The sequence below is a fragment of the Carassius gibelio genome, chromosome B5 (genome assembly GCF_023724105.1).
Source record: "Carassius gibelio isolate Cgi1373 ecotype wild population from Czech Republic chromosome B5, carGib1.2-hapl.c, whole genome shotgun sequence".
NCBI lineage: Eukaryota > Metazoa > Chordata > Actinopteri > Cypriniformes > Cyprinidae > Carassius > Carassius gibelio.
Window position 1 is genome coordinate 5,042,336 of NC_068400.1, and position 21,120 is coordinate 5,063,455.

At 36.9% G+C, this 21,120-nt stretch overlaps 1 protein-coding gene across 6 annotated transcripts in view; it reads left to right on the forward strand.

The window, feature by feature from the left end:
• Nucleotides 1-21,120, forward strand: part of LOC127958691 (TNF receptor-associated factor 2) — a 68,048-nt gene that overhangs the window by 31,462 nt on the left and 15,466 nt on the right. For 5 of the 6 annotated variants that reach the window (XM_052557657.1, XM_052557656.1, XM_052557655.1 and 2 more), the window contains exons 5-10: nt 3,770-3,931; nt 8,168-8,242; nt 8,438-8,512; nt 11,060-11,413; nt 18,365-18,542; nt 19,763-19,911. In XM_052557657.1, the coding sequence (XP_052413617.1) occupies nt 3,770-3,931; nt 8,168-8,242; nt 8,438-8,512; nt 11,060-11,413; nt 18,365-18,542; nt 19,763-19,911 (993 nt within the window). Of the gene's footprint in view, nt 1-3,769; nt 3,932-8,167; nt 8,243-8,437; nt 8,513-11,059; nt 11,414-18,364; nt 18,543-19,762; nt 20,137-21,120 lie in introns of all 6 variants that reach the window. The other variant, XR_008154114.1, reaches the window with a different exon arrangement.

A 21,120-nucleotide genomic window follows, 5' to 3' on the forward strand; every position in this document is an offset into this window, starting at 1 on the left:
AGTGCGCGTGGAGGGGAAGTTGTTGCTGCTCACAGACTCTGCTGCGAGTGAGAGAGATGTTTCACCTGACGAAATGAAGACGACCGTAGCAGCACAAGCACCTCACATCCGCCAAAAATCAACCTGCAGCAATGCTCGTTGATCCACTAACCAAGCTTTACTTTTGCAGGTCGCATGGCAGTAAATAATATGATAATATGACCATGCAGTCAATACAGATATTTAATAAAAACATTAAAACAAGCAGTGCTGTAAAATAAAACAATAAAAAACACACGCCAGGTCTACACCGGACACAAGTGGAGCGATCCAACAAAAGACAACAGAACACAGTGATGGATACACTGGACACGATCCCCATCAGTGAACTGATGCTCGTTCTGTTTATGATGAAATGTTCTGACACTGGGTTCAGATGATTTGACACTATAGTGTGATGTCATCAAGTTTGCAAATAAGTTCTATAAGAAATAAATAAATAAATAAACCAGCGGCATAACGAGATGGAAATATAGACTAGAAAATATATAAACAGGTCCTCCGTCCATGACACTGACTCACTGCTGAGCTGCCAGTTTTAATCTTAACAGCTCTTAACGCTGAGTGGATGGTTAGATGCATAATGGGCTGGTATTAAATAAATAAATAAATAAAAATAAAGGTCTTTCAAGCATTAAGGTAATAACATTACTGTTTTTTTAATCATCTTGTTGCAGTTATAAATTTGACTGCTAAATGAATGAAAAAGAACTATATTAAAATTGTTTTGTAAAAATTTTCGTCATTTGAATATTGATTTAAAAATCAGTTTAAATCATAAATCAGATTTTTTTTTACGCCATATGCTATTGCCCAACTTTAAAAGCAAGTAAAGAAGGCTCCCTTTAAAAAGTTGTCAATTACTAAAGCTCTTTTTTAGATTGTGTGAATTTTGTTGATTATAATGAGAGAAGTTGACTTTAATCGTGAGGACGTTTTATTAATCCGTCAATTCTTTAGAGTTTCAAAGATTTAATCGTGCAGGTTTAATTTGATTTGTTTTTTGTTTTAGGCAAATTAGGCCTAAATAATGGGAACGAAATTATACAGTGCTTCATGTTTAAACATGCAACAATTTCTTAATCATTTTACAGACAAATGTCTTTTCCCAATAAGTTATGTCAAAATAAAGGACAGGTAACGAATAACAAAAATGCATGTTGTTTTATTAACGGAAAAAATATATTTATATTTTAAAAATAAATTAAAATATAGGCATAATATATTAACCACTTTTAATGCTCCGATGCAAAGTAAACCACAAAGTAAACCACAATTTCTTTTGAATAATATAACACATAATTAATATAATATAAATAATACTGCACACCTTTTAAATGTGTCAAATCTAAAATATGGTTTAATACCATGTAGCTTAGAAAATATAAGCACAGACTCAGGCACAGGTTTGACATTTATCCTGCTTGAATTCGTTCTAAGAAATGCACATAACTTCATAAATACCAAACTTTCATCTGTGAATATTAAATATATTAAATATTTAAACTATAGTGTTTTTGTTTCATTTTCTGTGACTGAAGCAGTCAAATGTAACACATCAGCGAGGCAAAACTGACGTCTATTTGCGAAAATGTGCTTTCATGCACTTGTTTGATAACTTGTGGTTAAAGCGCCACTCAGCGGTCAAAAGCTGCAAATGCACTTTACAAACGCTGCGGCGGCTAAATCCACGGTGGTAAAAAAGGACCTTTTGAATGTCTACTTACTGTAGTTATTTAGATTATTTTGTGTAGCCTATGTAGTTAATTAGCATAGTTATTAGTGTAAGATTAGTATTGTAAGAAGCATAGTATTGCATCAGTTAGGATAGCTTCAAGTTAGCGTAGATTTATTTACAGTGGTCAGGATGGTACGTAGGTGTAGTGTTGCTGGTTGCAACAGAACTGGTGCTGGACTGCATCGTTATCCAGCAGACTTGAAAATTAGGCGTCAGTGGTTGCACGCACTTGCCCTGGAAGACCGCGAGTTCCAGCCTAGAGCTTGAGTGTGCAAACTGCATTTTACGCGGGATTGCTTCTCCAACGCAATGGAGGTGGAGATGAGCTTCTCCACACAGCTCGCGCTGAAAAGCGAAGCAGTGCCTTAGTCAGACTGGCCCCATTCTCTTGCGTGGCTGCTTCGCTAGCATCGTTGGATGCCGATCGCAATGCAGGAGTTAAAACTGCAGTTTGAGCCAGCAGCTCAAATTGATATGGCTTAGGCCCTGGCCCTGTGTCCACAGACACCTCGACATCCTCCACTTCAGTTGAAGGTGGGGGAGAAAGGTCCTCTACTTCAAATGAACGCTCTGTTTCAAAGCTACTTACTACAGTCACTCTCCATTTTAGCAACTATGACAGCAGCTGTCAATCATTCCATCACTGTGGGTCTCTGGTTTACTCCCCACCAGCTCAGCCCCGCCCTCGGTACGTCCCCTCTATCTCCACTGCGCTCTGCCCACTTTTCAGCATTTTTCACCATCGCCAGTGGGTGGAGTCAGACTCTGAACAGGGTTAGGTTACCCTTTAACTAAAGAAATGAAGTAAGAAATTCCCCTAAAGTCTGTTAACAGTGCTTGGTTACATGTCGCACCAGAACCGTTTTCGGAACCGAAATGTAGAAATTGCTCATAGTTCAGGTTCTTTTCAAAACACAGAACCGGTTCTGAATAAGAACTGGTTCTTGGTTCCCAACCCTAGTTATGACTGACTTTCTTATCTCTCTTTTTCTTTTTCTTTTTTATTATTTTTATCTGAGTTACAGATATAACGGCCATTATACTGTATTTCACACACCGTTTCAATTCACACTGCATATGCAGACAAATTGCAACATACACATGTGTCAGGTTTTGTCTGATCAGTGTGTTAGCCCTGTATGTTGTTGTTGGTCAACATTTATTTTCACTGAACATGTTGAATCTGTGTTTTTCAGGTTTTGAAATGTCTGAGAAGTGATGTATGTACTTGGTCATCTGTCAGCGTAGCGTGAATTGGCCTTAGCTCTAGCGTTATTGTATATAATTTGCATAATTAAACAGGACATTTGCACAAAGACACACCAGTGGAAGATGTATGACCCTTGATTTAAACAACTGAGAATGACAGCTAAAATTATAAAGATGTAGTGAACTACATAACTGTACATAACTATACATACATTGTAAAACTTTTTATTGGTTTTCTGTAATAGCTGTGCCGTGGCTTTTCTTTTTCTTGTTACTTAAATATTCATATAAAACAAAATAATATAAAATAATACGTTAACTTTTACATATGAAAAAGATTAACTAGTACATTTAATTTTCTCCTATTTATCAGTAATGTTGGTTTGGGTATGGGTAAACAATGAAAGAATTGTTAATTTTGGATGGATTTCCCCTTGTGTTGCGGTTTACCCCAATCCACTCTACATCTCAGAATTCTGAAAATGCAAATTAGTATAAATTCTTGTGCAGATGAACTTGTTCTGTCTTGTGATTGTCTTGTCCACAAGGTCATTATGTACTTTCAGTCAGTCTTGTGATCATTTAGTAACTTAAAAACAGGAAATGCATCTCATGGGAATAAAGGGCATGAACAAAAGCTAGCTATAAAAAGCTATTCATATTCTCAAGATAATATTGAATGGGGCACAATTTAAGAGTTGAATTGTACACAACAACGTGGTACTTTTCCTTTCAACACAGCATTTAAGATAGATATTTACATATTCTTCTTTTCTTCACTAGGGTCAACATGAAGGTCGTTGTGACTTTGAACGTGTCAAATGTGAAGCATGTCAAGCACTCATCTTGGTCAGTGAGAAAGACCGCCACAATGAGCGGGAATGCGAGGCCAGAACCCTGAACTGCAAATACTGCAAGGTCACATTCATCTTCAAAGAAATTAAGGTAATCCAAATCCTAGAAGTGGCTTATCTTTAAGTTGACCACTGATTGGTCTGTAGTTTGTGTACATTTAATGTTTGCAGTTTTAACTAGAGCTGTGGAGTATAGCGGTTACTCCACATATTAATATGAAAATAAAATAATTCTTGAAAAATGTCTTAAAGGTGTCATATGCAGAAATTGAGGTAAAAATATCCATAACATGACCTACACGCATCAAAAGAATGAGAAGAAATAAAGGCGATGATGTCATTAAAAAAATGTCAAGTTATAGTGCTGCAGAGATATCAACCTTAATTAGCATTAGCATTACTAGCCCCGGCTCGGCAGGTGTTGTAATACCAGTTTCGGCCGTGAGAGGTGGTATGCGGGCAACATAACCACCAGCCAACCTGCAACGAATAACTCGCAGGGCGTACCTGGACCTGTTGTCAATCGTGTGGAAAGTACAGCCCACTACTTTCAGTTCAGAGAAGAGAGCGGAAGGATAGCTGAAGCCCTTGGCAAGAGACCAACACCCGCTACAGGGAAACAACCGCGCTCGGAATCACAAATCAAATCCGATAAGAATACCAGAGTAAACATCGGCACTGCTTTTAATCGCTGGAGACAACTGATGGACCTGAAAGAAATGAGGTTCGACTCCGAACTTGCAAGTTAGATGCTGTTAGTATTTCGCTAGAAGTTTGTTTTATATGTTTGTGTATTTGTTTTCGGGAAGTTATAACATAGAAATGTATCGAAGGCTGTTCGATAAACGTGCTAATGTTAGCAATGGCTAACCGTAGCTGCGTTTGATAATTAGCTAGCTATAACTTAACGTTACCCATTTTATTATATAGGGCTGTGCATGTCTTTACTCATGTACATCTCATCAGTAAAGACGCTCCTGTAATTAGGAGTATATCTCCAGTACGTGTGTTCAGATCAGAATTGCCAGGTTTTCACAACAAATCCTGCCCAGTTGCTTCTCAAAACTAGCCCAATCTCGCTTCAAGAAGGTTCCCCGATAAAACATTGTTTCGCGGGGTTAAAATATAGTTTTTTTAGCAGGGTTGCCTTGGTATAATTCGCATTTTAGGGGCTAAATATCACGTTATTTGTATTGGGGTCGCTGTGACCAGCGGACATGAAAAACAACCACCACAGACTTGGCAACACTGGTTGGCATTTACTACACGAAGCCGTAATTCACTGACAATCTACACAACATCGATGTTAAAATCGCAGGGGATTCTTTGTCGATTTTGAAAGCGATTTTGTGTTAGTTGTCGTTAGACTAAGGCTCTGTGCAGTTACTGCCGCTCCACCTGAACCAGTGTTGCCAAGTCTGCGGTTGTTTATCATGTCCGCGGTTTGAAGCAATCCCAATACCAATAACGTGATATTTAGCCCCTAAAATGCTAATTTTACCAGGGAAACCCTTCCCAAAAATTTATATTTTAACCCCGGGAAGCAATTTTTATCGGGGAACCTCTCGGAAACGCGATTGGGCTAGTTTTGGACTAGTTTTAAGAAGCAACTGGGCAGGATTTGTTGTGAAAACCTGGCAACCCTGATCTGAATGCACATGCTGGAGATATACTTCTAATTACAGGTGCGTCTTTACTGATGAGAGGTGCATGAAAATCGCATTCGATTTTTTGCACAGCCCTATGTATCATAACTAACCTGCTCTGTCTAGTCTGTTGGTCTCCGTGTCCTCTTTGCTTCGTGGTTTTTCTGTGCGTGAAAAAATTGATGTGTGGCGTGAAAGCGTGTGAAAAGAGTCAATTGCGTGTGTCTTACGGTGAATGCTTGAGAGTTGGCACATTAGTTCTCAAGCAGAATAAAGGACAGGTTGATTATTGCAGTTTAGCATTTGTATTAATCTATGATGTGTCCCTGTTTGCCTACAGGGACATAAAAAAAATTAATTAAAAGTGATACGTGGACCAAGGTGTCTGAGATTGTTCATTTTAAGTAAAGGATCATAATATTTCGTCCACAACAATATTTAATGAGGTTATAACTCCTTGTGGTTAGTCTGCACGAGATCAACAAGCTTGTTTGCTTTGTGGGCGCTTTAAATACAAAATAAGCATTCGATCTATGTTAGAGCGTCTGAGCGCTCACAAATCTTTCTGCAGCGTCGTGAGCAGAGCGGCAAGAGCGATTTTTGACGCCCTCGACGCAGGCGGTGTGAACGCACAGTTAGGCTTCGGCTATGGCTGTAGTGTTGTTGTGAAGGTAGGGGCGGAGCATAGAGACTATGCCGTTTCTCGTTTGTTACTCTAGAGTAGACCAATTCACTTTATTGAGGCATACTGCCCCCATCTGTTATGGAATGTGGAGTATGACTTGATTTTTTTTTGCCAAACATTACAGATGGCACCTTTAATAGACCTATCATACATATTATAGTACTGTTTCATTGTAATTAAAGTACCCCTAATATTAAATAACAAAGCACTTGCATTTTCAGTTTCACAAAAAGAACATGCATGAATGAGAGAATAGAGCACAGGATGTGCTTGGTTTAAAGGGGGGGTGAAATGCCCGTTTTCACTCAATATCCTGTTAATCTTAAGTACCTATAGAGTAGTACTGCATCCTTCATAACTCCAAAAAGTCTTTAGTTTTATTATATTCATAAGAGAAAGATAGTCTGTACCGATTTTTCCCGGAAAAACACGACCGACTGAAGGCGTGGCGTGTGGGCGGAGCTAAAGAATCACGAGCGCCAGTAGGTTTTTGCGTTGAGAGCATTTGGAAGCTGTGACATTACCTTGAGGAAAAAACCATCATCCAAAACAAACCATGGCTAACAGTCAGATTCAGCTGTTTATTTATGATCCAGAATCAGATCCCGAGGCTGAAACTGAACGAGAGCAGCAGCAGCAACGACTCGCTCCAAGCGGGGCTCGAACCCGGGTCTCCAATGGGAGGCGGACGCAAAAACAAGGAGGCAGAGATATTTTAAGCAGTTTTACTCACCGCATGCGGTTCCAACACACGATCGTGATTGCATCATCCTTAAGAAATAAACGATACACAAATCCGTCGTCAAACTGGGCCTTGTTTGTAAAACAAGCATTTTCGAAATGCAGGGAACAAACACAAACACTTGCACAACTCCGTTGATGCTCTGTAAAAATAAACTCCATCCACTGGTCCCTTAATGCTGTTTTTTCTTTGGTAATCTGTGCAGGGTTGTCTTGCCCTGGCAACCAAAAACACACTCCTTTTGTGACATTTCGCAACACTCTCGCTCTGATCAGTGATTGTCTGTGCTCAGCCTCTCATTGCTCTGCTATACGGGAGCGCGCGCTCTTCCGGCAGACATGCCATCAGGACCCATATAAGGAAATTCCGCTCCATCTAACGTCACACAGAGCCATACTCGAAAAAAACTTTCCGAAACTTGTGACAAACCGGAAGGAGTATTTTTGGAACAGAAATACTCCTTCAAACGTACAACTTAATTTTTGAAACTTTGTCCATGTTTAGCATGGGAATCCAACTCTTTAACAGTGTAAAAAACTCAGTATGCATGAAGTAGCATTTCACCCCCCTTTAAAAAAGTGCAATAAGCCACGAAAAAGATTATTCGCGCTATCTGGCAAACAGCTGAAGCACATGCACAAAAAGCCACCTCTCAGCATGCGTTCCCGAATTCAGTTCTCTTTAGCGACATATTGCACTTGAATGGCCAGATACATAAAGACATTTTTTTAAAATATCTGTCTGTTAGTGAGTATTCTTGTAAACATAGTCAGTTGAGGGGATCTGATGTGTAACATTATATTAGGTCTGTGCATTAGGTCTTAATATAATAAACCTGCTGCTATCTGTTTCATTTATGTTTACCAAACAATAAAAGAAAAAGAGGGAATCACTTGCTGATCTTGACTGAGTAACTTTCGTAGTTTTAATAATAATCAGTTTAATTATAGTTGAAACACTGATGCTATGCAGTAATTTTACGTTTGAATATTTGGTTTCTTCATCTCTATGTCTATTTAATTTGTTTATTTCTTATATTGTATTTGTTATGGTGTTTGTTATTAACACAGATAAAAATAAATATTTTGTGATTATTAAAATAATAATTATTAATATAAGAATCATAGGAAATGAAAAGGCAAATTAAATGGAAATGAAATCCATAGGGGTTGAAGCACAAAGAGTGAGGAAAATAGTTGTTGATATCATTATCTTTGCTGATTCTCCTTTCTACATTACTTTTTTGTGTCACAGGCACATGATGAAATATGTCAGAAATTCCCCATGCAATGCAAAGACTGTGGTAAAAAGAAAATCCCCAGAGAGAAGGTTGGTCTGCATTTTCAGCCATATATTGTTTATGCTTGAATTACAGTATTTGTCAGTATTAATGTAAATACTCTGTTAAATATATATTAGCCTGTAAATTATATATTTTTTTTTTTCACACAGTGCTTCTAATTATTTGTTGTCATAATCATGTGTTGACTTTTTTCCCTCTGATTTTCCCCTCCTTTTTTTCAGTTTCAAGAGCACATCAAGTCTTGTGCAAAGTCTAAGTCAGCATGCCAGTTCAGTGAAATTGGCTGCAGGGCGGTGGTGTGTATTTGTTTCTTATGAATGTAGTTAAGTTCAGAATAAAACTAAGGCAAGAAATTATTGCTCAAAGGTCTACAGAAAGTATTTTATTTCATTTGTGGTGTTTTGTTACTCTCTGTTAGCTGTTCTGAAATGCTTCATAAGTTTCAAAAGCCTTGAAATAATTTGGTCACAATACTTAGAACTATGGCATCTGTTTGTGTCTTTCAGTTCATGCTTTGCTTTCGCATTATTTTTTAGAATAGAACCAAACTAATTAAATAGTCTGGAGTGTGGGTTAGAAAAGTCCTAAACTCAATGACATTGCTAGGTATTAAATGTGTGCATTACCTTAATTTGTACTTGCAAAGTGAATCATTAGGGGAAATACTTTATAGATGAAAAAACTAAGTAAGGTAAGGAACTGGTGTTAGGTAACTTCACAAAAATAAAAATAATAGATTACTTATGTATTTTTTTCAGTTAATATTCAGTTAAGAACTATAGTTTCTCTTTGTAGTGTTTTTTAGGTTTGATAACTTATTTAATCAAATTAAAATTTTAAAGAACTAGTCATTATAGCGGATTACTTTTTTGAGTAACTAAGCCTACCCAACAGTGATTATTATATATTCAAATAGCTTAAGAATTTAATTTAATATGATATTTTTTTTTTATTCTATCGGTTTTCTTTTTATTTATTAAATTTTTTTAAAGCCCATGCTACGTGTACTGTGTTAACCTAACTGAGACTTGTTATAGCACTTATATATCATTGCTCTTTTTGTTGTTTTTGATTGCTTCCACTGTCCTCATTTGCAAGTCGCTTTGGATAAAAGCATCTGCTAAATGAATAAATGTAAATGTAAATAGCTAGAAATATTAGATAATAGCCCCTTTCACACAGTAATACCAGTAAATTGCCATAACATTTTCAGAACGACTTTACTGGTAAATACAAAAATGCACTGTTCACACAGGCAATGATGCTCTCTTTTTTAGGTAAAGTACCATTTATATATCAGTTTCAAATTACAGGTAAATTCTGTGACATCATTAACCAGAAATTACCTCTAAACGGCTTCACCTCCTGGTGTTGTGTTTGTAAACGTGGAGGAATATATGCGGTCAGTGTTTTTGTTGATAATATTTGTCTAACATTCATATTCATGCAGAGCTTTTGGCCCAGAGACATCATATTAGACTGAACTACACAGCACAGAGTAAATACGTCATTTGCATAAGTTTTTTTTTTTTTTCTTTTTTTTTTTAATTTCAATGGCTTTGAAATGGTCCAGAGTAGATGTCGGTAATGTTACAACTTCTCATACCGGTAAATTAAAATGAATTTACAGGTGTTTTTGAAAAAGTCCTTGATCTCTTAATGGTAATTTACTGGCTAATGTGTTTGTTATTTGACCAAAGAACTTATTAAACATTACCTAATGATTAACATATAATTATTTATATCATTTTATTATGTAAATGCTTACAAATATCATAAAATGCTAAATTCTTATGATCAAGCACTTTCAAAAATCTACAAATTATTTTATCGAAATTTATACAATGATTACAAGTTTTAATGTACTTTTGAATGCTAAGAAATTTCATTCAACTTCAGTCCACATATTACCTAATGCTCTTTTTTACATTTACAAATGTTGTGAAAAAAATAGCTTAATTAGTTATTTTTTAGTACTTCCAAACTATTAGTTTAAATATAATACTTATAAACTCTTAAAGTCTGTAAATGCCTTATAATGGTTCTTCGTTTGTTGTGTAGACTTCTACTATTTACACATCTTTACAAATCATTTTTTAATAAATATTTTTTATTTTAATGTAAATTATTTATATATTTTTAAATGTTTATAAATGTTTATTAATCATTCAGTGCCTTTATGGGCATTAGACTTTTAGCTGCTGTAACGACATTTGTGTAAAGGGTGGTTATTTAAGTTTACCTAAATGTTTGTTAAAGACATAAATCACATTGTAATTTGAGTGCCTTATGGTTTTTATTGTCTCAGCACTTATATTAGAATCCTACTGTAAAACATTAAACAGAATATTCCTTGAATCGTACATTAACAGAATAACACAAACCAGAAAATTATTGTTCATTTATCAAAAAAATCATTGTTCATTTATAATGTATTTATATTACATATAAATGAATGTTCCCTTATAGTAATCAGATTGATCCCTGTACACAGTTGACCCCCTAATCAAATCATAAACCTACCCATTCAACCAAACCTGCCTCCAATTCTTACCCAAATCACATCTCAGTAGCAGCAACATTAACAAAAGCTTTTAATTATTATATAGCAACTGTTAAAATCAGTTGATTTTCAAGAAGCATGCTAATAAGCAACTAGTTAATAATGATAATTGTGTGTTAATAGTGTCTTCAATTATGTGTTTAACCCTTTCTTTCACTTGGTAACCACAGGACATTTTTCAACATAAATTAATAAATACTTTTAACATCAAAGAAATGATTTTATATAATTGTATGCAACCCTTTTTAATATGGTGTTAATGTAAGTATTTTTTGTATAGGTTGACAGTGGTAAGCAGCAGGAGCATGAGCAGACCAGCATGACGGAACATTTGCGTCTCATGCTAGCCGTGCTGTCCTCTGTGCGCCAGCGGGCAGAGGGGACAGGAGAGTGGCAGGAAGATTCTGGACTGGGATTGTATCGTGGACCTGAAGATGCATCTCCATTGGGGGCTCATGCTGCTGGCCATAATGCAGGAAGAGGAGGCGGTCCTGGTGTACAGCAGAAAGTCACAGCATTGGAGAACATAGTGTGTGTGTTGAACAGGGAGGTGGAGCGATCGGCCCTCACCCTGGAGGCACTATCCCGTCAACATCGGTTAGACCAGGAAAAGATAGAAAGCTTGTCAAACAAGGTACTACATACACTTTGTACCTAGAAAATAATGCACTTAAATAGTTTATATAAAACGTTTGCTAAGTTGGATTTATAGGATTTTTTTTCTATCGGACAGCAGAGATGGTTTTGATGCTCTGCTTTGTGTCAGAGCATGATGCAAGGCTCTCACCTAACAGGTAACATATTATGACGTATTGACTGATCTTGTTTTATGATAAGCTGCACTCTCAGAAAAAAAGGTACAAAAGCGTCTCTGGGGTTGTACCTTTACAAAAGGTACACTTTTGTACCTTTTAGCTACTAATATGTTCACTTTAGGTACTTGTATCTTTAAAGTACCAATATGTACTGTTTAGGTACAAAGGTGTGCCTTTTGAAAAGGTACCTCCCCAGTTACAACTTTTGTACCTTTTTTTTTTCTCTGAGAGTGTGGTGTAACATTTCACTTCAGGGGATAGTTTACACAAATTTGTCTGTCATTTTTTACTCTACCCCATGTAGTATGAAACCATGTACACTTTAACTTTCAGTAATAATAAAAGTGAAAGGGGGCAGATCTCCAAAAATAACAGAGCAACATACAGTGATAAGTGTTCTTTACAACTTCTGAAACTATGATATGAGTAATAGTGGAGCGGCTAAGTGCTTATGTTTGGCAGAATCGTTCAGTTTATGATACAAGCATGAAAATTGGCATGAGCAGTCTCCATGGGTCACTTGACAAGAAAATTGTCCGAGCCACTTGAAATTTCAAGATGGCGCCCATTTGTCAAGATGGCTGACACCTTAGTGGAGCAGTTAAGTGATATAGTACTGGTTTATTTGTTGATACAAGCATGAAAATTGGCATGGGCAGTCTCTTTGGGTCACTTGACAATAAGCCACCTACAGCTACTTGAAATTCCAAGATGGCGGCCATTTTTCAAGATTACCACCACCTAAATGGAGCAGTTAAGCAATATAATTGTTTAGTTAGTGACATAAGCATGCAAATTGGTATGAGCAGTCTCTAAGGGTTGCTTGACAAGAAAACACTCTTAACCACTTGAAATTTCTATTTTCAAGATGGCCGACCCCTGGATCCTCAAAAGATCAATTTTCCAATAGAAATGTATTGTTTTTTTGTTTTTTCATTAAAGCTGCAGTAGGTAACTTTTGTAAATATATTTTTTTACATATTTGTTAATCCTGTCATTATGTCCTAACAGTAGAATATGAGACAGATAATCTGTGAAAAAAATCAAGCTCCTCTGGCTCCTTCCAGTGGTCCTATTGCCATTTGCAGTTACTGACCGCTCCCGGTAAGAAATCAACCAATCAGAGCTGCGTTCCGTAACTTTGTTTGTGTTCAAAATGTAGAAAAATGTATATAATAAGCGAGTACACCATGAATCCATTTTCCAAACTGTGTTTTTAGCTTGTCCTGAATCACTAGGGTGCACCTATAATAAGTGTTTATATTCGGACTATTTTAGATTGCTTCTGGGGTACCGCGGCGGAGTAACCCAGTACCTTTGTGATTCTTCATAGACATAAACAGAGAGAAGTAGTTCCGGCTACGATGTTCTTCCGCAAGACACAAGCAGTTCTGTTTATTAACCGCTAGAGTGTCAAAAGTTCCCTACCGCAGCTTTAAGGATGATATGGTGTCATTTTATTTTATATTATACTAAAGAACAACTTTTAATGCATCAAAATACAGTTGTGTTAATTTGTTGATTATAGATAGATTATACAAGAGTGAATATCTGCACTACCAGGGCACAATGGTGATATATCACTGCTGTTAAACTCAGAGTGGGGTTCAATGTCAGCTAATTGTAAAGTTAGTATCCCAAATGCAGTCTTATCTACCCCAAAACAGTTAGATAGCTGCACCTGAATTGACAGGTTTTGCCAGCGCGGGAGAGCCGAGCCAAGGTTAATGGGGTTTTAGTTAACCAGATGGTGGACAGGTCGCACGGGATATAAATGGCATTGGATGAACGATCGGACTAAGAGTAGGGTTATAAGGCATGAACTTAGTTGTATCCCATACAACAAAGTGCTTCGTAAAAGGTGGTAAAAGGATAAACCCTCTGCCTCTGCCTATACATTTGCTGCTGACATGGCAGAAGCCATCATAACAGTTGAGAAAACTAACTGGGACAGATGTTTCATTTGTCAGCAGGACACCAAGGAAAAACTCATTCATCCAAGTTTATTCAACAGAGAGCACGATCATACTCGTATACACTTACACTTCATCTACAGCGATATCATTGACTTGATTGAAAATAAAAACAGACACTATTTCAACTGAACAGAGATGACATAACTGAATTCAATGATGAACTGCCTTTAACTATCATTTTGCATTATTGAGACACTGTTTTCCAAATGAATGTTGTTCAGTGCTTTGGCGCAATGTATTTTGTTTAAAGCACTATATAAATAAAGGTGATTGATTGATTGATACTGATTATGATACCACTGCAAGAAATTTTCCATTATTTCATAAGATCAATGCTCTGCCAATCTTACTTAGTCCAACCCGACTAGATGAAGGTGATGACATAGAAAACACATTGACAAGAAACGGAGCAGAATATCATTCTCTTTGAAGAGATTTGTTGTGCTAATGCAGGGGTAGGCAATATGGTCCTAGAGAGCCGCAGACCTACAGAGTTCAGCTTCAACCCTAATCAAACACACCTGAACAAGCTCATCAATCCATTCAGGATTACTAAGGTACAGGCAGGTGAGTTTTTTTTCAGGGTTGGAGCTGAACTGTGCAGGACTGTGGCTCTCTAGGACCGAACTTGCCTACCCCTGTGATAATGTATGACAGGTCCAGCGATGTCACCACTGTGAATGAGGCCAGGCTTGATCTCTTTGCCAGAAAGCAAAGACAATATGACTTTGTCCCACCAACTCAAGCAGCACTCAAAGAGTATGCCAAACATGCTTCTTAGATGGGTGGATACGTGTGCATTGAAGTGACATCCACAAATGCCGAGCCTTTCCGACTGGGGATGGGTTAAAAAGGACGAAGAGTGGAAAGGCTTCTGGACTCCACTTCCACCTGCTGTTGGGAATTGACCAAATGTGGGTGCAACAAGGCATGTACTGGAAGGTTCAAGTGCTTCAGATATGGACTCAGTTGCACATGCCTATGTAGTTGCCCCTGCTAGAACCTACTGTATTTGCATGTTTCTTTTCCCAGTGTAAGTCCTCTATGTTTTCTGGTGTAGGCCTATGGCTCGGCTTCCCCTCGCCACATCGGCGCATCATGTTTTATTTTGTCATCAGACTATAACTGTGACATTTTCAGTTTAGTTCATTAGTATTGTTTGAGATACTTTCTGTTTGCCATGGTTCCATGGCTGTGTCAGCCAGAGTTGCTGTTGCCTCTGGATCTTTTCTTATTGACATTCAGTATTAGTCATTGCTCACTTTTTTGTTTGGTGCACTGTCCATTCAGCACCACAACTGTTTATTAATCTTATTTTTGTTTCCCCACCTCTCAGTATTAATTTGACTAACTGACTTGAATTTAATAACTGTTAGTTTAAAAAAAAAATCCCTTGTGACTGTTACCTTGTTGTGGTAAGGGAGCTTGTGTACCTCAGTGAACCCTGAGAACTATGCCGGTGGGAGGCAACTTCTGACAGGCTTTACCAAACTGGACAGATCATGGGTGAGAAGTCAGACAAAACACAGTCAAACTACCTCTCTTGACAGAGTCTTTTGAGGAACCCAATAGATTTCTATGAGAAAATGTATAATTTAAAGATCCCTATGGCGGGCGGTAGTAATCCAGAAAAATTGCCGCCATCTTGAAATTTTATGTTGCTGTGGGCGGTTTCTTGTCAAATGACCCTTTGAGACAGCTCATGACAATTTTCATGCTTGTATCACCAACTAAATGATTTCTTAAGCCTAATTGCTCCACTAAGGTGGTGGCCATCTTGAAAAAGGGCCGCCATCTTGAAATTTCAAGTGGCTCTGACAATTTTCTTGTCAATTGACCCATAGAGACTGCTCATGCCAATTTTCACGCTTGTATCATAAACTGATGGATTATATCACTTAATAGATTTTCAGTGAATAATTTCAATTTAAGTCATTTTAAATGCCTTGTTTTTTTAGTTTTTTTTATTTTTATAAATCTTATTATATTCAATATTATTCATTATATGAATATTCAAACATCCCTTTTAGATAAATGTGCAACAGATGCACCTAAAAAGTGCATATTGGTGCCTTAGATTATTAATATGTATCCTTAAGGTACTACTATGAAACTTTTACAGGTAAAAAGCTGAAAAAAAAATTGTTTCTTTATGCTTTATACTATATTCCTAGTGGTATTTTTCCCTTAAGCGTCGGTGTGTTACATTTGGGTGGGACACAGTTCTGCATTTTCCATGGAAAGAACGAAGTCATACAGGTTTGAAACAGCCAGGAGGTGTGTAAACAGTGTAAAACATCCTTCTGATTTAATAGCTTTGAAAGTCAGTTTGTATTAAATAAATAAATAAAAAAGCTGCTATAAAGAGTTGTTAGCAAGACTTGCTTTGATTTGTGAAACAGAAGCACGTTTTTCCTCCTCCAGCAGAAGAGCCTCCGCTGTCTCTGCCATGAGTCTTCATTCACATGGGATATTAAGTCGAGACCATTCAAGACTTTCTAATAACTCATCAGTTAATTGAGTTAAAAGAGTTGATTAAAATGAAAATTCTGACAATTAAATGGTGACAGAAATCATCCATTAAAGGAATAGTTCATTAAACAATTCAAATTTCTGAAAATTGACTCCCGATTAGGCCATCCAAGTTATAGAAGTTTTTGTTTCTTCATCGGAACAGATTTTGCGAAATTTAGCTTTACATTACTTGTTCACGAATGGGTGGATCCTTTGCAGTGAATGGGTGAATAAGAGTCCAAATGACCACAAGTCATCCAGTCAATCAGTTATTGTCCTACCCATACCACAAAATGTAATGTGAAGGGCTGCTTGTTTATAAGAAACAAATCTGTAACTGTAAGAAACAAATTCCCTGTTGTCCTCTCACATCAAAATCCACAGACATACTTATTTAGAACTTTTTTTTGATTGTAAATTTCCCGATATAGAAGAGATGACTTGTTCACAATAAAAATAATAACGTGTCTAGAATATACTCGTATTTTAGCCAAAGTAATGGTTTAAAGTTGAAAACATCTTGGTGATCAATTTAATTTGGTGATTATTACAATGGTAATAATTGTAGAATCAGACGGCACTGAGCAAAAGATAATTTGTCGATACCAGTTTCACAAACTTTCTTAAAGGAGTCATATGATGCTTTTTTAAAGATCATTATTTTGTGTATTTGGTGTAACAGAATATGTTGACACTTTAATGTTCAAAAAACATATTTTTTCTCTATGCCCAGCTTCTCTCAAACATGTAGTTTTCTACAAAGCCTCTCCTTACGACAAGCGCAATCTGCTCTGATTGGCCAACTGACTCATTGCATTGTGCATTGTGCAGTGCATTGTGACTGGTCGAACACCTCAAGCACTCGTCGGAAATGTAACTCCCCTTTCCATAATCGCAAGCTTCTCCTTTCAGAATAAATATAATGACAGTTAATAATGTCCTTAGTTTTACTATCAGTTCAAGCTTGAAAGGGGAACCGAGTCGCGTGACAGACACAGTGATGAAGCTTGTATGTGTTTGCAGTACACAAGCCACACGAGGTTAAGACAGCTGACTCCACTGCGTGACCCTTTCTCTCTCTCACACACACACGCGTGCACATAAACGCAACGTGCAAAACTCCATATAAACATTCAATAACAGATACTTAAACTAATAACAAAACATACTTAGAGTAGGTGATTAAGAAATGCCAGATTGCCTTAGCAAAGTCAGAATTACCTCCTCTCCTTTTTTTCACAAAACGATTGTCCATAAAATGCGTTGGTGTTCTGTTGTAAGTAATCTTAGGGTGCTTTCAGACTTGGTTCACTTGCCTGGTCCGAACCCGAGTTCGGTTGCTCCCCCTCCCCCTGCCCCCGCTGGACTTTGTTCATATTATAATATTTAAGTCCGAACATTACTCTCTGCACTTTTATGTATTACGTTTTTGAACTGTTCGTTTCGTTTATAAAGCTTCGGTACATAACGGCGCTTGCGTCTGTCTTACGAATGTACTGAAAATGCTCTAAAGAACGTTGAAGATGAACACAAATGAGATGTACAGCTCTCTGCTTGCAGCGCATCAGTCACACTCATCAGGAAAGTGAGTGAAACACACACACAAACACATTTTCATCAAATAATTTGTCATTAAACGCGGTTCACTTCCGTGATTTGGTACGATTGCATTCACATAAGCAGCGAACCGTACCAGAGTTCACATGAAGCGTTCCCACAGACCATCCGAGTATGGAAGACAGTGTTCACATTATCCAAACTAACTTAACTCTGACGTCAATCGAACCCGGGTGCGCACCAAAAGTGCTAGTGTGAAAGCACCCTTAAAGATTCCTTACTGCATCTACAGTACTTTCGGAAGGCCAAATCAAGTGCTTTTACTATCGCCTAGATAACACACAGCATCTCCCTGACATGGCTGCTTTAACACTTACTGCAGTTACTGAAACCACGCCTTCTTTCTTTGTGTGAACAATTGGGCAGCATTAAGCAAATATTTCCATATCGTGACGTAGACATGTGGGGGCGTGTCTTGGATCTGAGACTTTAGTCTTTGCAACTTTACAGATCTTCTACATGCACCAAGAGCTTGTAACACTCCAAAGAGAAAGGAAAAATTTTAATTGCATTATATGACCCCTTTAAATCTAAAACACACAGCATAAAGGATTGTGTATATATTTCCTTTAAATGCAAGTATCTAACTACATTATTACAACAACATTTCTGTTTGGCAGTTTCTTAACCATGTTTCTCATTTGTGTTTGGTGACTCTTAAAGGTGCGACAGCTAGAACGGACTTTAACCATGCGAGATCTGCAGTTAGCAGAATCTGAACAGTCCTTGCGGGAGCTGCAGTTTTGTACATACGATGGAGTTTTCATTTGGAAAATTGCAGACTTCTCTCGTCGCAGACAAGACGCAGTGGGGGGCCGGGCACCTGCCATGTTCTCACCTGGTAAGGCTAAAATCAAATTAAAGGACTGTTGCAGGTTCAATACAGGGTTAAGCTTGATTGACAACATTTCCTGCCTTTAGTTGATTCTGTTTATTATTGGTATTTTAAAATTTCTATGTGTTATTGTAAATATGTATTTAATTATTTATTTTTATGACCAAAGGAGGATTATATGAAAATAATCGATATAATAATATAATTGTAAAAAAAAATTCAACACTGTTATCACATGCTGATGATTGAATTTATATTTAATTTAATTTGAATTAAGTCAATACAAAATACTTTACATTTTATAAACTGGAAGTACAACGTTTCATTCTGAGGACCTTGACCCTTTGTGGTACAGTGCCTTGATTTGGAAATTTTTCAATCTTAAGTGAAGGTTATGTACTTGACTAGTCATGGTCCTTTTATGATATTTGGATTTTCTCTTATTTCCAGAATATCTAACTTTCACTTTTGTAGTGTCATTCAAGAGCCCTGTGGTCTCTAAATAATCTGACATTTACTGAAAAACATAAACGACACAAGTTGGGTTTTTTTTATATTATGACATTACATGAGAGTTTCCAGAGTAATACTAAGCAGCACATCACTATTTCAACATAGATAAGAATATAATTTGTTAATTGAGCCTCAAATCAGCATACAATTATAATTTCTGAAGGGTCTTGTGACACTGAAGACTGGAGAAATGGCTGCTGAAAATTCAGCTTTGCCATCAAAAATAAATTACATTTTAATATTTCAAAATATAAACCACTATTTTAAGTTTTAGTAATGTTTTACATTATTATTGTTTCAAGTAGATTTTCGAGAATATTACCCAACTCAGCTTTTCAATGTGTGTGTGTGTATATAAACTTGATAAATTGATATAAGTGATATAATTATACCACTTAAATAATTTCAATTTTATAAAACCATTTAATTAATCTTGGTGTATTTTATATTATTTTTGTGCTATATCATTATTTTTTATATATTTAACCATGTAAAAACTCAATGTTTTTTGTCTTTTTTGTCAAAGTAAAGTTCAGTGCATTAAAACTAAGTAATAATCTGAGAAACAGTTTTAAATATTTGGGAGTCTTTGAGTTGCAGGGAATGATTTCTTCACATTCAGTGTTCAAAGCTGATTTTAGTAGCATATTAGCATTTTAGTCAACCTTAGTAATATTTTGTCCATGCTTTTACCATTTTCCTTTTTTTTCTAGCGTTCTACTCCAGTAAATATGGGTATAAGATGTGTCTGAGACTTTACCTGAATGGTGACGGCACAGGCCGGGGCACTCATCTGTCTCTATTTTTTGTGGTCATGAGGGGCAAATATGATGCCTTGCTGAAGTGGCCCTTTAGCCAGAAGGTAAATGATCAGCTATTATTTTACTTTCTCTTTTGGGCTTTTACTGACTCTTTCCTTTTCTTCTTTTATTTAGTGATGTGATACAGACTAAAGCATTACAGTACCACTTGTGTAGTTTGGATGCAGAGTTATAGACTTTTATAGCAGGGACTGAATGTTGTAGCTATTCTATTGTACTCTACACTTTATATAAATATATTTTATTGAATATTACATGTACAACATGTAATGTTCGGCCTTCTGTTATTCAAGAAGTCACGCATGAACATTTGTGCTGCTAGCTTCTATGAGCAGCAAGCTATATATTTATTTTATAGACATCCTCAACATGGTATGTCCAACAACTTTCTGTCTGCTTGTTCGTCTATCTACAACATAAGCATCACACAGAAGGAAAGGCTATACTGCCACCTTGTGGTTACTCAATAGAATGCCTATCATTACATCCCCTTTCCAAAGTTATAAAACAAAGGTTAACTAAACAGCTCTTTTTTTTTTTTTTTTTTTTTAACTTAACTTTTAACTTTGCTTGTAATAAAGCCTTACGAACATGCAAAAAGTCAAAATGTTAACAATAACAAGGCACTCTACTCTAAACAACAATGTAAAGCATTATACTTTTTCAATAAGTCTCTCAGGTGGTTTTCTAGGTCTAGTAGACCTTCTGATTGGTTCAGTCATTTGAGAGGCTGTGGTATTAGGCTCAGCTTGGTGTGCATTCGGTGTATCATTTTGTTTTTCAGATTCAGTTTCACCGTGTTTGTCAGTGTCCTCATGAGTCTTTAACAGACTCCTCCTGTTTCTCCTCACTTTTTGTCCATCCTCTGTTTCCACAACGTAAGATCTAGGTCCGACTTCACTGAGCACGGTCGCTTTTCTGTCCCAGCAATTAGGTCCCTCGATTCTCACAGTGTCCTTTTCACAAAGAGGTTCCAGACTTTTTGTAGCTCTGTCATAGGCCATTTTTTGTCTGATTTTTGAGTCTCTTTTTGTTGTTAATCCAGTTGTTATTGTCTCGTCCTGGTTGCAATTGTGGTAGCGTGGTGCGGAGCTTGCGACACATAAGCAGCTCAGCAGGGGACGCTCCACACTCCAGAGGTGCAGCTCTGTAGCTAAGTAAAGCAAGGTGAGGATCAGTCTTACCGTCCTTGGCTTTCTTCAGTAGTCTCTTAACAATTTGTACTCCCTTTTCAGCCTGACCATTGGCTT